Genomic DNA, 17836 nt, shown 5'->3' on the forward strand with positions numbered 1-17836 from the left:
TCCGCAGAGCCCAGAACAAGTGCTACACCAAATCCAAGGGGCCCTCCCCACGCTCCCAGTTAGACACCCCACAAGAGAAGGGCCTGCAGAGCCTCATCTAGTCTCATCTTGGTTACAGATGACCACCCTGTGGCTCCCTTGCCACCCTGTCCTGTCATTAGAAGCCTGCCTGCCATACTGCCATCAGGCTCCCTTCCCACTTTGCCTTTTCAACCCTGCACTTCTTTGTACCACCACCCAGATTTTCCCTCCCTGCCTCAGAAGAGGTCTCCTAGTTCCACTTGTCCCCTTCTCTCCTTTCTCTCCTCTATGCCCCACTCCCTCCTTCTTTCTCAGACTTGCTGGAACCCCCTCTGAGAAAGCCCCTGCCCTCTAACCCCCGTCCTGTTTCACTTATTGCTCAACTAACTCAAGGACTTTTAAATACTTAGGGCCTCCATTTCCTCACCACCTACTCACTTCCTAAATAATTGGCACTTTCACATCAGCTGTCGTCGACCATGCTATTCTAGCTCTTTAGGTGACCAGAAACTGTTCCAGTGTCATCAGTTCTCATCCTTTTCCTGGGCAGAAGCAAACGCTGCTGGCCACTACCTGGTGATGCCCCTCTTCCCTCCTCCACTGCCATTCTTGGGCTGCTCAGCCCTGGACTCTTCTCTCAGCCCTCAACATTCTCCCAGAAGGCATGTGACCCACTTCTGTGGCACTCACCAGCACATGGAAGATCCCCACACTGACACTTCCAGTCCAATTTAATTCATCTTCTCTTCCCCACACTGTCACTGCACCAGAAGTCCTAATTCCCTCAACAGTGCTCTCATTCTCTGTCTCTCTCGCTCCGCAATCCCAAGGACACTATGCTGTCTGAGCCATCATCACCTCCTCCTTGGACCAACGCAGAAATCTTGATGGCCTTCACCTGTAATTTCTTCCTTTCAATCAATTAAATGTTGTCATTAGACTAATTTTCCTAGGCCAGCACTTTCAAGATGTCATTTCTCATCACCATCAAAATAAGTGCTTAACTCCTTAGGCTGATGTTCAGATCTTGCCACAATTTGGTCCTGTCCATCTTCCAGCCTCATTTCCTCAACCTCATTCATACATAACTGCCCTAAACCAAACACTCGATCTTCATTTCTTTTCCAGTCTTTCTCATCTCAAAGAGTAACATCAGCCAGCCCACAGATACTCAAAGGAGGTTGGGGACCAGCCTTTACTTGTCCTTTTCTCTCACACTCCTCAGCCAACATACCATGAATCTTCCCCCAAAGTGTATTTGGACTCTACCTGCCTCTCTTTATCCCATCATCTCTCTACCATAAAGACATTCTATAGAATATCCTCTCACCTACTCTTGACCCTCCCAAATTCCGTCACACAGCAGCCATAGTTGTCTCTTTAAAATGTAAATAAAATTGCACCATTCACCCCCCTAAAAACTATCTGTAGCTCCCCATTGCTCTTAGAAGGAACCCACAACAAGGTCCTGCTCTCTGTCCAGCCTCATGCCACTTGCCCCATGCTCACCATGTCCAGCACATCGTGTCACCCTCTACTTCCTCAAATGTCCTCTGCTCCTTCCAGCAGCTGGGCCTTCACCGACTTGCTCCTCTGCCTGGAATGCTATTTCCCAAAGTCTTCACATGGCCAACTCCTACTTGTCTCTCAGGTCTCAGCTTGAGGATTATTCTTTATAAAGACCTTTTTCATTATCACATTTTTGTGTATTTGTACACTTAATGTCTGTCTGATATAAGCCACATAAGAGCAGAGTCTGTCTGGCTGACAATAATTTAAGTGGTGTCTGGCATAGAGCCTGGTATACAGTGGTCTGCACCCATATTCACAGATGAGTAACATACAGTCCCCGCTCTCAAAGATTCCACTGACCGGTAAGAAGACAGACAAGTACATAACTAATATAATACTGGGAAATGTGAAACACGTGGGAGGAAGATGAACACGACTATTAACTAGCAGGTTAAGGGGGGGTTGAGAAGGTAGGAACCGGCAGAAAAGAGAAATCAGCAAGAAGGAAGAGCTGAGAAAAGCAAACTGCTCCAAGCTCACCAAGGCCATGCCTACCAGTCCCAAGTAAGTCGCTGAAGGGTTTTAAGCGGTGGGAAAACCTTGTCAGAGTAACACAAACAACCTTGGCTGCTGTGTGGAGGGTGGGCTGTGCATGTTTTCACCTCCAGACTTCCGTTTTCGATATTCGGGTGTGGGATGGATGCTCTGGCTGCACTTCTCTGGTTTACAAGCCCCACCACCTCTAGGTACCACCCCTCAGCATTCCCTAACCGAGCTGCTTGGTGCAGAGCCCAGACTCCCTCGAGCGTTTCTTTTCTTCTGATAAGTCTTTTCTCCCTCCCTGGACTGAAATTCTGAGGAGAGAGCTTGTGTCTTAGAACTCTCTATATTCCCTCTACAACATCTCCCAACACAAAGCTTTAAGTGTGAGAAATGCTGAATACTCTGTAGTAGTAGTTCTACCTGCAGAGGGTTTAAGAATAACTACACAAGAGTCCAGTTCCCATTAACAGATGATGCCTGTCCTGTGGCCTCCACGATGCATGGAAACCTCACCGATGACTGAGCCCAGCTGAGGAAGGGAGGCTCTACCATCCTGACCCTCCTCGCCCCACCACTGAAAGCCATCTAGTGATGGTGCTAGGAGGCATCCCGTGCAGTCGGCAGCTCTTGGGTGGGAGGCACCTGACAGGTGAGCCCGATGCACCTGCATAACCCTCCATTGCTCTAAGACAATGATGGAGCCTATGCATCTATCTGCCAAACACAGGAGAGAAGATGAAGAGAAAGAAAGGCTGGCTGAAAGGAGGTCAGCTGGCATACACTGGCTTTGATCTCCTCACCTTGTCTGCCCAGAAAGGACAGACAGGTCAGGCATGAGAGACCAGTCCCTGAGCCAGACTACAAGGGGCCGCTTCAAAGGCTAAGCTCCAGGCCGGAACCCTGAGGGGAACGAGCAGGCAAAGGAAAGCAAGTGGCCCAGCCCCTCTGCAAAGAAAGGACAGCTGAGAAGCAAGCCCTGGCATGAGAGCTCATCCAGCAGGCAGCTTCTGCCAGCGCAGGGCCACGTTGACCCTCAGCCTTCATCAGGCAGGGAACAAAATGCTTTTCTAGCACAAACAGCTGTTAGTGACACATTTAGGAGAGGACCGTGACAGTGGCTCTTCACAGGGAGAGTGCACAAATCTAGATGCCCCCAGTCCTGTTCCCATGGTCACTACCTGCTCGGGAGGTTGGCTTCAGTTCCAGGCTTTCCTGATCTGTAGCGTCCAGGATCTTATACTTGCTTTTTCTCTTGGGTTTTCCTTTTTGCCTGAAAAACACAATCCCCTCCCTGCTCAGGAAAGAGGCTGTGTGTGAACCTCAGGTAGCCCACCGCAGGGTTACAGCCAGGTGGCATGCAGGGCCCTGTCTCGGGCGGCTGCTTAGTGGGTGGGCTGTCTCTCCCCACTTCTCAGCCAGAGAAGATGGTAACTGTTATCTGTTCTTCAAATAATCCTCACCAATTCTGGGCAAAGGGCAAGGGAAATATGAATATTAACAATGAAAAACATATAATGTTACGATTATACAGGACTAGATAGGAAGGTTCAAATGAAAAAACGCATAATGCTAATCATGACTAACCTATGTATACAGCTATGTGAAAACATGTATACACATGAATCCCAACTAGAAAGCAGAAAAAATGAAGAACTCGTGTGTTAAGGTGGTGAGGCTGAGGTGTGGAGTGTTAAAGGACACACGCCCTACAGATGTGACCCAGCTCGACATCTAGGTCCGGCCACGTTGCCCAGGTTCCAAATCACTGCTGCCAGCCACTGGCAGAAGGACTGGGTGTCCGTCCTCAGCAGTGTCGAGGTGAGGAAAACCCTTCTGCGTGTGCCTTGGGTGGGCCAAGCCACTATACCAGCGACGGGACGGGTGCATCCCAGGACTCAGCACTGTCCCTGTGCAAGGGACCAGATACCCCTCTGGATGAGTGACTGTGTGACTGGAAGCCAAATGAGTTTCCAAGGAGAATCCATCTTACCTCTTACAACAACAGGTCACAGTCCAGGACAGGATTCCCAAGGCAACAACAATGACAAAAGAAGCAATGATAACATACAACACGCTCCACTCTGTCAAGGAAAACAAATGGTCAGGGCTGTGGAGAAAGAGGCTAGAGGGAGGTCTGGGCTGCTACCACCTTGGGCAAGAGGTAGCTTCACTCTGTAGACAAGAGTGACCCCAGGACTCCCAGGAAGGTGAGACCTTAAACCTTTTGAATTGCCCAGTTTTTCAGGCCCTCCACTGATACCCTGGGGCAGTGGGGTGGCTGTAAGGAGCTTTAAGGAGGGAGGGGGATGGAAAGCTGAGGGCTCCCACTAGGCTGTCGCACGCAGGCACTCCACAGCACAGGAGCCACTGCGGCTGGCCGACAGGCTGCAGTGTGCAGCTGGGGGATTTAAGCCTGGTTCTTAACAACTGCTTCAGAGCCTTCCTCTAACCTGGAACAAGTGTGGAGGAAGGCAGCAAAAATCCTGTGCAAACACAAAATACACAAAGTTCTTCTCCTCACTTGCTCAGCTGCCTCGGATACACCAACACCTACCCACTCAACTCACAGCCACACTCCGTGCCAAATCAGCTGGCACCGTGCCGAGCAGAAAACTCACCACAGTTGCTGTCTCCATCCCTCAGCTGCACCTTTATGAAATTCTCCATCCAAAAAGGGTCACAGATGCAGCGTTTCGTGAACGAATCACAGTGGCCATGCTCAGAGCAGTTCAACTGGCATGCTGGAAGTAGCGGGAAAGGGACAAAGGCAACAGGATTCAGAGCTGGGGGTGAAGACAGCTTCACAGCTGCCAGCTCCCGTGCAGGTGTGAAGGCACCCCGTTCAGTGGCCTGTGGTGACGTTTCCTGAAGACCCACCCCAAGAGCTTAGAAAGGCCACTGGAATGGTTCCAGACTGTGTTGTACGTGTCGTTTCTCTACATCAGCAGTTCTTAATCTTTCATGTCCCGTAGACTCCCCTTCTCTGAATAGTTTAATTGTCAAAATAAAATACAGAGTATTACAAAGGAAGGCAATTACATTGAACATGTTTTTGAAATATCTGAGACTATAACTTTTAAAAATAATAAACGTGTGCCTTCATTAAAACATTAAGTAGCAAGATCTAAAAGTGGGTCTAACAACTGATAAGTTTGAACTAGTGATAAATAAAACTGACATTTCATCATGTTGTGTGATACGAAATTACCTGTGATTTCTACTGCCTCAAAGTCAGAGGTTTGTTAATAATACCGAAGTTTGTCACCTACCTTCATAACTGAAGGAAATACGAATTTCAGTTAGAGGTTAATGAAAAGAAAGATGTCATTTTCCCCACTCAACACACAGCCCTTCTGAACGCTGTTGCCGGGCCCAGGGGCCCCAGGTTGGGAACTTGTGCAATGAGTCGGGACTCCTTCATGGTGACAGTGGTGGAGGGGACATGACCTCCATGTTCCTGGAGGACAGGACGGAGCCCGAGTGCAGGGGAGGCTGACAGATGAGGCCCGGTTCCCAACGTCCCACAATCACTCACTGACAGTGTTAACCTCCAGGGCTCTGAATATCAGGAAGTGCTCCTTCTGCTTCTGCAGCTCACTCTTCAGCATCGCTGCCACCTCATGGCCTTTGAAGATCTGGTGAGGAGGCTCGTTTTGAACAAAAAATACCATCTTGGTGCTGCAGAGACATGCAACAGTCTGAATGAGTGAAGCTGTCAGCAGCAGTAGCTGCCCTGTGCTAAGGACCGTCTGCTTGTGCCAGACGCTGTGAATAGTTTAATTCACACAATGCGAAGTATTACACGCATTCTCTCACAACAAGCCCGTGAGAAAGGTGTTGCCCACGTCAGCTCCATTTTACACAGGACAACACAGGGGCTCAGAGGGGTTCAGTACCTTGCCCAAGGTCACACAGTTAATTATGGCAGAGCCAGACCCCAACCCTGACGTGTCTGACTTTTCTAAAGGCCTGTGCTTTTAGAACTGCCCTAAGCTGCCGCGGCTAACAAGAGGACCCATTCTAAACAAGTACCTGGAGACCAGGAAAATGGGGATTTGGTTGTGACTACATCCCAGCTGTCAGCCTTTTAACAGCTAAAACTGCAGTGCTATTGGTTTTGGGCCTGGGTTACTTGTAAGACAAACCACAATGCTTTGTAAAATGTAAATTATTAGGCGGCATCAAAGCATTATGCATAGGCCAAAACAGCCAAAATGATCGTTACTATGACAGCAACAGGAAAGACTCCACAGTGGTGTGGCTGATGCAAGGTCACAATACTCCACACCCGCAGTCCGTCTGCTTTCTGTCAGTTTCTATCCGACGCAGACCATGTTTGAACTCACATCTGGGTGACACAAAACCTATTCTCTACGGCTTGGCCTCCAGTTTTGTTAGCCTGCTTCCTGACTTCATCTTAGTGTCACAGATGGAACCTTCCAGTCAGTAGGTCGGTCACACTGGGTTTATACGTGTGCCTCAGCACGCGGGTGGCTGGGTGGGACCTGACTATCCCAGAGGCCCTGGGCCAGCTGCTTACAGTGTAAGTCTAGTTATCCCAAAGTGCCAGGTAAATAGTATTATTTTCCATGTGTGGCATGGCATGAAAGTTCCGGAAGCACTGTCATAAACGACTTTCCAAAAGCTTGCTAAACAGGGAGGCTAATGATGAGGTATCATAAATTCCAGAATCAAGAAACAAATCTTTACCATAAAAGATGTGTGGTCCACATCTCATTAGTTTCTCATCCATGCTTACAGTTTCAATTTCTATCTATATACCAATAACCCTCAAATCGTTATCTCCTCTCCCCATGTCTCTCCTGAGTGACCCAATCTTTTATCTGCAAATGCTTGCTTGAATACCTACACCAGATCTTCCACAGGCACCTCAAATCCAACATGTCTTAAAATAAACGTATAATATTGAGTACTCACTGTGTGTTGGGGACTACACAAACATTATCTTATTGGAGCCTCAATAACAATCCTATAAAATGGGTACCAGATTTTTCACAAGTGACAGAACAGGTTCAGAGACGTGAAGTACCCTGTCTGGTGGCAGGCCTGTGCTCTTTCCCACTATAACACGCTGTCTCCCTCCAGTCACATTCTGCTCCCGAATTCCTCATCTGAGTCACCCTGGTCCAAGCCAGAAGCCCAGCCATCGCGATGCTTCTCTCTTCCCCGAGCCCGGTGCTGTGATAGCAAGTCTGCGAGCAGACCCTTCCACTGTGCTCTTACCAGCACTCGGGCTAATGTCTTTCCACTACTTCTACCCAGCCAGTTCCCACAGCTTGGATCTATCCCAGCAGCCACTTTCCCTACCGACAACTGGACTGCTGAGCAGAGCTTAAAAAGGAAGTCCTAACCATCATGCTGTCTCAGACCCAGCGAACCCTCACTGGGGAGCTGTTAGACTTTAGGTGCCCAGACCAACTGAATCATAATCTCGGGGTGAGTGAGGCTCGGGTAATGGGACGTTCAGAAAAGCTCGAGGTGGTTGTGTTATGTAGCTAGGTTTGAGAACCACTGCTCTCACCTAGTCTCTAACCTTGGCTGAGACCCCAATATTGCTCAAAGGCAGTACCCATTCCTGGAGCTGCTGCCCCCCTACACCTACAAACTTTGCCACTTTCCTCAGGCTGCCCACCTCATTCCTCCCTCCTCAGAGCAGAGGGCCTTGCCTCCAGTTTCAAGGACAAAATGCAGCCTGTTGGTGCCAACGCTCTCCGATTTCATCCTCTCTACCCCTAACGTGCCCATAATAGCACGTCTTCCCTCCTTTCCTCCTGTGTTCAAAGTGGTGCTCCTGCTGTGCCCATGGCCAGAACCCCAGACCTACCTCCATTTATAACCCACCCCCTCAAACTCCACCATCTACTTTTCCTCTGCACCTGCCCCTCAGTCTAGAAAAATGCTCAAGAATTTCCCATCTTTAAAAGGTGTTTTTGTGATCTTATCTCCAATATTATTTTCAGCACCAACCTCTTCAAAGAGGTGTTATACTTACCATCTCTGCATCCTCAAACCATAACATGAATTTGCCCCCAACACCTAGGTAGAATGCTCTTGCTATAATTCTGATGATCTTCTAATCACAAACCCAAAAGCCTGTTTTGTGTCCTCACCACACCCGCTTCTCTGTAAGCATCTGAATCCTTTGGTGGCAGCCACCACATTCCCCCGCCCCCACCCCCCCAACTGCCAGCTCCTCCCTTACCTCCCAGCAGACCAGTCCCACCTGGATTTCCTCCCACCTCTGACTGCTCTTTCCTAGTCTCCTTTGCTGGCAATCCTTTCTTTGCCTCCTCTTTAAATACAGTGTTCTCCAGAGCTCTGTCCTCAGCCTCCTGACACAGTGTGACTCACATGTCCTCATGGCTTTGACTCCTGCTTGCATGCAGTGACTCCCTATCTCTGGTTTTTCCTCCACCCCAAGTTCCGGCCTATACTTGCTACTATCTGATGAAACATCTCCCCATTAACCCCAAATTCCATAGTCAAAACTGAACTCATTATCCTTCCTTCGAAACAGGCTCCTGTATGCCTGATCTCAGTGAATGGCCTTCACCATCTATTCAGGCTTCTATTTCATATGTCATTCACTCTCACTCTCCCGAAGGCTCACCATGCCCTATTAATTTACATCTGAACTGCTTTTTAATGTCTTCTGCCATTTCTATCGCCACTACCTTAATTCAGGTTTTACTCCCTTTTCAGGAGACTAGTCCCAAAGCTTCCTGATTGGTCTCCCAGGCTTCAGTCTCTCCCTACTGTTGTGTAGCCTCCACACTACTGATCTCCCTTTAAAAAAAAAAACAAAAAACCTAATTTCCTTGCTTTAAAAACAAAAAACAAAACTTCACACACATAAAACAAACTAAGCTGAGTTCTCCTGCCCAAATTATTAAAACTAAAATCCTTGGCTTGCATATAACTGTTCTCAGTCTACACAGCAGCCTTCTCTTCCACCACGCTCTGGAGCCCAGTAAGGCTCTGAACCAGAGGAAACTACTTTCATACCGCTGGATCAGAGCTCATGCTGTCCCCCCATACTGAATTTTCTCCTAGTCCTCCTATGCTTGACCAATGCAAGTTCTATGTCTTCTGGAAATTCTTTGGACTCCTCCCACAACCCTCCTGAAAGAATTCACTGCCCTTGCCTCTGTGCCTCCAAGATACCACACATTCTATCAAACCCACTCTGTACTGATGATGTATGTTTACTTGATTATTTCCCCTACTAGACTATGGCCTTCAAACAGAATGGACCTCTTCTGACCTTACACCCTGGTACCCTGCTGCAGTGTCTCGTACAGAGCATGTGACCTATACGAGAAGACAAGAGTTCATTCAAGAAATGGACACCATTGAGTGGTTCCTGGTCGGAGAGCCCACCCTTCTTTATCTACCCACACTAGATCTCGGCTCAATCACGAAGCCCAGGGGTCCCCTGGTCTTTCCTCTTCTCCCCCCTTCATGGCCCAGCTACCTCTGCTCCGTGTACGGCTGAATCTTTTGCACAATGATGTCGGAATCTAGCACCCCCAGGAGGACCCCAATCTGGCGGATGAACATCCCCTTCAGCCTCTCAGTTAGCTGACTGACGTTGACATCCAAGATGATCTCCACCAGGTTGTTTTTCCTGGGATCTGGAAAGCAAGTGCATCAGTCATGGCTTTAGAAGCAGGAGAGTTAACACAGACCTGCCACTGTGCGTTTATTTTGGCACAGGAGAGAAAGTTGTGAGATCTTATTCAGAAATGCAACAGACTTCCTTCAAATGGAAAGGGGCAATAATGAATTCCTAGTAATGCTTCTGGGGCTGGCTTAGAGCGCTTCAAAAGGGCACCTGGTCCCTGTATCAGCCTGAGAACCACCGTGCATGTGCTGGGGATCAAGCGAAAGCTGGGAAGCAGCGGGGTTTAGTGAAGATAGTGGGAAAGGGAGAAACACGTCAAGGTTGGTTTTAAAAGCCTGTCCCCAACTGGCTTTGCTGAACTCTCCAGGCCAAGGAGGTTATCTAACAATCTCTCCTGATCTACATCTGATTCGTGACTTGCTGTACTTGTCTACAACAATAGGAGGGAAAATGTCCATTCAACAATCTTATCAATAAAGGGAATGCACCTGCCTTACAGGTTTGAAAACAGTAAACAGAAGGAAATCCAGGCAACCAAGAAACAAGGATTTCCTTACAGCCACAACAGAGCTGCACGAGGTTTTTACAACTCAGAACTGGGAGACCAGTGTGCTTTCCTTTTGATTATGTCCTAAAGACTGTTCTACACTTGGAAGTTCAGAGTGATTACTGGGAACACCTCATCCATGAACTCGAGTGTACCATCTGCCCATTCGGATGTCTACTTTACATAATTAGTGGGTTATCTGTGATCTGATTTTAAACACAGAAGAGATTTTATAGTGTCTGACTGTTGTCCTTCAGAGAGATGGGACAAGGAAGGACTGAAAGACCTGCCAGGATCCCTTCCCATCTAAGACATCCACACAGGAGCGTGGCCTAGATAATAAAGAGCAGGTTTAAAGTCAACATCTCCTCATCAGATCATCAGGAATTTATAAAGCTCTACCCCACAACTCACTTCCTTTCTAATACCAAATTAGCCTCAAAGCAAAATAAAAACCTGGTTCTACTTAAGAAGGAAATTTTATTTCTGCAAATCTGGGAAATGTAAAGGATACCAGTTACTTTACCTTCCCTGGGTTGTCAGATAAAGCCTGAGGCTCAACTTATAAAAATAAATTGTTTTCTGCATCTGGGTGCTGATGAGACATCACGACTCAAGTTATTCCTGAGCTCAGATTCCCAAAGTACCCTGAGCCCTCTCTCATCAGTCACATGGAGGGGAGAACATGCTGGACAGGACCACAAAGGCCTGGCTCTGACACAACTGCCGTGTGACACTGAGCAAACCCCGCCCTCGCTCAGTTTCCGTTTCTCCATCTGAGATGAGCAGGGGGAGGTCCACATTACTGAGTGGGTAGGAGAGGTAATGTTGGAACGATGTTGGTAAAGTCTCTAACGATCCTTCAGCTTGGGCTTTCTAGATTTTTCAAGGAGCTGGATGTGCCATCTGGCTCTGTCCATGCTGGGGGGCAGAGGTCTCCAGATTGAGGCCCTGCTTGGCTGATTCAGCAATTCCACTCAGTTTCATTACTAAATGAACTCACCAGGTTTCACCTCCACAGTGGTCCGGTCTGTGTCACTCTCACCCTTCGCATCAGTCACTTTCAGATGAAATGTGTAGGTTCCCTCGACCAGGTTGGAAAGAAAGAGGACAGGGTGGTGGTCAGAGTGATTTAACACCTCCTGTGGGATTGAACAATATGGCTATGCTGCAGAACAAAACCATACTCCTTTGTGGACTGAGCTGCTGCTTCTGTCATAACGAAGCCCTCTCTGAGCTGGAGAGCTTCAACTCTGGGCAGTTCTCCGCTCCGTAATGGAACTGCAGCCTATGGCTGCTGGGATCGGGGAAGAGAAAGACGTTCTATGCCACACTAGCAGAGGGACCCTAGGAAAGTCATTTAAGCTCCCTGGATTTCAGAGAGCAGTCCAGGTCTGATAAAAGGAACTCGCCCCATTTCACCACGTTGACCTTGTGCTGCTCTCAGCATCTGGCACACTTACCCCTGCTGCCGGGCTCCCCTCATCTCGAGTCCACAGGTAGCTGACTATTCCCTTGTCATCTGAGGACTTGGAGCCATCCAGCTGTGCTGTGTCCGTGGGCAAGGTTATCACCACGTTCCCAGTTATCTTGGCTACAGGTGGTTTGTTCATTTCTAATCAAAGAGAGATCACTGAAATAATATCACATTCTGGAAGAAAAGAAATGCTTCTTCGTGATACTTATGGGGAATTAAACATCAAAAGCATCTTAAATGGAGTACTATTTCAAAGTCCTATTTGTGCCAGCAAATGACACTGTAGATTTAAAGCCAGCACTGCCGCAATTCCTACCGGTCCAGCCCCACCCAGAGAAAAGTTCTGCTGACACCTTACGACAGAGGAGACAAGTGTAGTTTCCTCCTGTATTCTCACAGCGGACCCCCTGAAGGGAATCCATTTCTCTGCCTTGGAGGTGTATGATGGTTGCAAACAAAGGCCTACAGTGGATTAAAGCCTCGGAAGTTTAGTTTCATCCAGCTGATACCAAAAATTCTCTTTAAAATGTGGCTTAAAATGTTAATCTCTGAATATCTTTTTAAATTCCTTCCTTAGTACTTTAATAGAGAAACAGGAGAGAGAGAGAGACCTCTCTACACCTGGGCCCCACCCACAGCTTTGTTTAGACAGGTGTGTAGTGCTCACTGAGCTCAGGATGCTACATCTGCATATCTGGCGTTATCCCTACTATCAGCTTATAGCCCTCTCTCAACTCCATCACTGACCATCGTGCTTGCAAGCCAGAGCAAGGCCAACCAACTCTCACCCTCATGTTGACCTCAGCAGGCAGGCTCCTAGGACCAGCACAGGAAGCTACAGTGCAGGACAGTCTTTCTAAAATCTGACAGCAGATGTCACTGTAGCTAGTGAGAGTCACAGAAACCCCAGGTCTTAGCAGCAGAGGCAAAATAAAAATGCAAAGGAAAAAAACCTTAATTCTCTCCCTATTCAGTAGAGAAGGAAGGAAGGGAAAAAAGGAGGAAAGGAGGGGAACACAAGAAGTTAAAATTCACCTTATATTCACTCTCAATTAAAGGTTGTTTTAGAAAAGCAAATAAATAACAGCTGCTCTTACCCCCAACTTTCTTTCCTACCCCTTATCTCTAATCTGTTTCTGCAGCCAAACAAAAGATGGCGATCCCCCTGGTATCTGACCAGAGGCTGCTGCAGCAACCTGAGGCAGGTAGGTACCTTCTTTGACAATGACATTCACAGAGCTCTGGCTTTGCAGGTCCCTCTCATCTTTGACAGTCAAAGTGAACACGTAGGATCCCACTTGCAGCCCGGTCACAGTAGCGACACTGCTGTTAGCATTCTCGAGCTGCACCCCGTCAGGTCCCCTGGACAAAGAGAGAACCAGAGGGTGGAGTTGTACCTGTCTGCTGCTCTCCCGTCCGAATCAGCAGGAGGAGACAATTATTGCCTCGGCTAAGACATGAACTACTGTTTCCCAGACCTTGAGAGGACAAGTTTAAAAATATTCCACTTGGACAGAGTGTCATTTGGCCCCAAAATACAGGCTACCTGCTGACCAGAAAATTCCATTCACCAGTTTTAAACACATCTAGCCTTATCTTTTATATGAGCTTCTAGAACATTCAAATTCTTTCTGTTCCAATTTATAAAAGGAAGAAAGTGCTCTGAGCAGGTTTCTCATCAAAAGAATGATTTCAGAGTGATGTTTCTGAAAAGCATTTCTGGCTCAGTAGTTGATTCAGCTCTTGCCAGCAAAGAAGCAAAATGAATTTCTTAATCACATGCCAAATTCCTTCCTGCTAAAAAGTCAGGAAAAGGAAATGGGCCAAGGCTGCAGAGGAATTCTCAGGGCAAAACCATACTCTTCTTAGTAGCTCTGTAAACAAAGCTCCCTCCAGCTCCTGGTCAGGGGCCACAGAGGACCCAGTACACCCCGCCACCTTCCTTCTCCCTGGGGTCTCACACAGCAGCCAGCAATTGGGGGTGAGCTCTGTGCCAACACCCAGGCACAACGCTACACAAATCATAGCACTTCTGCTTAAGGATCAAAATGCCCCAGAGCTTTCCTTAAAACTACTGGACAACCAGCGAAATCTGCAGACTTCCCGGTTTTGCTTTGTTTTGTTTTGCTGTTTAAATGTATAACCTCTGATCCTAGTAGCTCCTCCTGAAACAGATTCTCCTTCGAGAAGCTATGCTAAGCACTATTTCCACTGCAAACATTAATAAAACTTAACTAAAAGGTTTATAGGCTGTATCTTCAACAGTTATGATTAAAACACACTGGGCTGAGGAAGATTAGGTTCTCCAAAAGATAGAAACAAGAGTTGAGGAAAGTAATTTCTAGAATCCAACTCACCAATCATAAGTCAAGTGGGTTCTTTAGTCAAATTATAGCCCCTTCCCAACCTTCTCTAATGTCCTAGCCCAACAAGGAAAACAAAAAAAACCCAGTCCTATGGTTGCTACCTTTGGAAACAGAGAAATTTAATTTTTTAACTCTGAACTCTTTTAACTCTTCCTTGGAATTCTTTCACATCTTTCGGGATCCTGCATATAATCTGAGTTGCAGTTGCTATGGTTTAAAGGAACTGAAAGAAACCGTTGAGAACCAGGAATGGTTCGAGTAGGTAATTTCAGTTTAATTAGTATTATGTTGGTTACTGCCTTTGGCTTCTGGTTACTAACATTAACTGGTAAATAATGTCTTCAAGGAAACCACAGCAGAGTAATGCTTTCATTCTGTAGATGAATTTCAATTCTTCTTAATAGCTACTCTGCCCAATCCCCCCCGACAGCCTCCTTACCCAGTTAATTTCAAGCAACAGTATTTTTCTGCTTCATTACCCCTTCCATCTTGCCTCTCAAGTGTAATTAAACTATGCATTTCAGCAGATGGATTGTACCTGTAAAGCACCAGGACCACAAAGTACTATCTGGGGACTAGCTGGGGGTAAGCATTCCTTTTTTCTTACAAAAATTACTTCATATCATTTTCTTATGATAGGAAGTCTGGCAGTGAAACTCCTTCTTCCTCTCCCTACCCCAAATAAGCCAAGAAGAGCAAGTAAACTCTTAAAAACAAGTAAAACCTTGTTCTTCAAAGGTCTAGGACCTTTGCATAAATAAGGGGTTGTGTCAGTACTCACTGTGTTTTTTCCCAGAGATAGGAGATAATTTTCTGATCATCTGAGCTTTTGCTGCCATCCAAGGTGGTGCTGTCCACAGGAAGGGTCAGCTCTTTGTCTGGGCCTGCATCTGCCTGTGGAGGCTTATTGTTTTCTAGAAGACAGAGGTTTGAGAGTCAAAAGCAGGCAGTCCAGCTGGGAGAGGAGAGGGTCCAATTGGGACATGTGTGCTGCGAGTCATGAGGAGACTCTGCCTCTCCACACACAGAATGGCAGATACTATGGGACGTGTATGTCCTGGTACAGTCAGGGAGCTCACAATGAAGTATAGAGGACGGAAACATACAAAGAACATTCTGAAAGGACGTGGCAGAGCTTAGAGGAGTTATAATGCTATGCTAAATTTGAAAAATAATGCTACAGGAGTTCAAATGAAACGGTCCGAGTGATAAGATAGGGCTTTCCTGAGGAAGTGGGCTTGAAGCTGCCCTAAAGGACATGGTCGGATTTGGGATGGCAGAGACTCTACCTCCTAGGTCCCCTCAAAGGCACAATAACCAGCCAAGGGCAAGTGCACAAGCTGAGGCTATGAAGTACTCTTTCTCTCTAGCTACGAAGAAAGTGCCAGGGCAATGGACAGCAGAAGTTGCCAGCACAACACAAGTTGCCGGGGGCTCCATGGATTGGTGCCTCCACTTATACCCTCATATAGCTCAGAACCCAAACCCTCTTCTCCCCCAAGGTTAAAGGGACCAGCCAATAGAAGAGCCTGCACCTCAAGGTTGGAACTTACCAGGCTGCACGATAACAGTCACTTGAGCGGTGGCCTGCTGTCCTATTGTGTCAGTCACTGTGAGCTGGTAAGTGTAGTCTCCTTCCTGCATGGCAGAGAGCTGCAAGGTTGGTGTTCTAACTCCCTGGGTGTATAAATACAGACAGTGGGAAAGCAGCCTCCCAGAATCACATCATCACACATTACGACCTGCTCGGGTCTAAGTGATTTACCCAGTTTTCTAAACCTAGCTGGTACTGGGCTATTACCTCCTCGTTCAGCACAATTTGTGAATGCTGAAATCAGACGCTGTGGGACATCTTGTTAAAAGTTTTCCCCTTAAAGGTAACAACCCTCCCTGGCACATCAGCAGTTTCAAATGAAATCAGAGTTCTCACAAGGGAGGGGAGACAGGAAAATGTGCAAAGATAACTGAGATCAGTCTCTATGACCCAAGCCAGAAAGAAGACAATGAAGAGACAATAAAATAACACAATTTTAAAAACTGTTCTTCCTACAATGGCCATATAGTGATCCTAACAAAGCTTTCTCAATAACACACGGCAGCAACTTGAGATGCAAGGGAACGCCATGCTGTCCCCTTACAGTTCTGTCCGATTTTCCAACAGCAGAGAAACCCAACATAATACTTAAACTAAAGCCAGGTGAAATGTGAGCTTTCAGTTATGCCTCAAATCTAGAAACGTAGATTCTTGAGTGTCAGAAGGAACATGATAAATAACTAGGACAAACTTCTAGTGCAGGAACTTACTCTAGAACAGTGTTGGTGAAAGCTGGCAGCCTTAGGGCTGAATCCACCTTGCAGACATTTTGTTTGGCCTGTAGTGTCTTAAAAGTTGGAAAATTTCACATAAAGGTCTAGATTTCTGTCTCCTCTTGAAAAGTTGTATGATCCCGTAATATTGGGACCACACTTCCATATGGCAAGCTGGTTAGCTGGGCCTGAGGAGCAGCTGACCTCTGGAGTCAGGGCTTAAGTTCTCAGGTTCGCCACAGCCCCCACCCAGTTTTCTTGCTGTATGTATGTTACCTGCCTGGTGACAGATCTAGTCTGTTCTTACGTATCTTCAGAGAGAAGATGCTCACCATCTAGTCAGGCAACCTACTCCAACGAGTAAGATTTGCACCCATGTGGCTTCTAAATAGTGAGACTCTGGAATCATCCTAGAACAGCTACCATTTCTCTAGTCTTTTCCTCTGATACTAAACATTTAAGGTAAAGGTTTTTTGCTAGTGTGTTAATTATAGGCCCCTTAAGCTTTCTGGATTTTTTTTTAAAACACTAATGTTCTATGTACAAATCTGACTTTGGTAAATAAAATGGAGTAAAGATAAGTCTTGGACAGGTGATCCACTCTGGCAGCTCTAGTTCCCCTGGGCACGAAAAGGCAGAAACCGTCCTCTCCTACCTGCATCTCCACCACCTTCCCTTTGCTGCTGGGGCTCAGTGACCACTCGTAGCTGGTAATGCCATGGTCATCAGTGCTCTGGTTCCCAAACAGGGTGATGGAGTTCTGGGGCAGGGTGATCACTTGGTTGGGGCCTGCGTTGGCCACAGGTGGGTAATCCACAGCTTTGTTCACTGTCAGGCTTGCAGTGGTGGAGTTGGTAGCTCCGTCAGAGTCTACAACAGTCAAGCTGTCAGGGCAGAGAGAGGAGTGCAATCAGGGAGGGGAATAAGCATTAGAGGACTGCAAATCAAGGCTAAGAAATACCAAGGTGGCAGGGTTACTAACTGGTAACCAATTTTTACCATTCCTCTTGGAAAGGCAGAGGAATACTAGAAGCTAACGCTGACTGAGGGTTTACTTGTGCCGGACACTGTTCCAAGTGCTTTAGAACTCATTAAATCCACACAACAGCTCTGCAGAGTCCTACCCTCATTTTACTCCTTACATAGATGGGGAGACTGAGGCAGAGAGATGTAAAGTAACTTGCCCAAACTTGAAAGTAATGGAGTTGGGATCTGAATCTGGGTAATGTGTCTCCAGCACCGTTTTGCTGCTTCCTGCACGTGTCTGTGTGCTGGGACCTGTACAAACATCGTCGAATCTGGCCCTCACGACAATCATCAATCTCACTTTACAGGAGGCTTAGAGAGGCCAAGTAACCTGCCCAGGGCCCCACTGTGAGCTAAGATGCAAGCCCAGTCCTCTGACTCCAAAGCCCAGA

The 17836-nt window shown here is 47.1% G+C and overlaps 1 protein-coding gene across 2 annotated transcripts in view; it reads right to left on the reverse strand.

Annotated features, from left to right (window-relative positions):
* Positions 1–17836, reverse strand: part of KIAA0319L (KIAA0319 like) — an 86913-nt gene that overhangs the window by 3757 nt on the left and 65320 nt on the right. For both annotated transcript variants that reach the window (XM_033114279.1, XM_033114278.1), the window contains exons 10-20: positions 17074–17302; positions 15665–15788; positions 14893–15025; positions 12959–13107; positions 11732–11883; positions 11272–11410; positions 9572–9731; positions 5612–5754; positions 4695–4817; positions 4067–4157; positions 3255–3346 (exon numbers count right to left, since the gene is read on the reverse strand). In XM_033114279.1, the coding sequence (XP_032970170.1) occupies positions 3255–3346; positions 4067–4157; positions 4695–4817; positions 5612–5754; positions 9572–9731; positions 11272–11410; positions 11732–11883; positions 12959–13107; positions 14893–15025; positions 15665–15788; positions 17074–17302 (1535 nt within the window). The remainder of the gene's footprint in view (positions 1–3254; positions 3347–4066; positions 4158–4694; positions 4818–5611; positions 5755–9571; positions 9732–11271; positions 11411–11731; positions 11884–12958; positions 13108–14892; positions 15026–15664; positions 15789–17073; positions 17303–17836) is intronic.

This window comes from Rhinolophus ferrumequinum, chromosome 9, assembly GCF_004115265.2.
Source record: "Rhinolophus ferrumequinum isolate MPI-CBG mRhiFer1 chromosome 9, mRhiFer1_v1.p, whole genome shotgun sequence".
Taxonomy (NCBI): Eukaryota; Metazoa; Chordata; class Mammalia; order Chiroptera; family Rhinolophidae; genus Rhinolophus; species Rhinolophus ferrumequinum.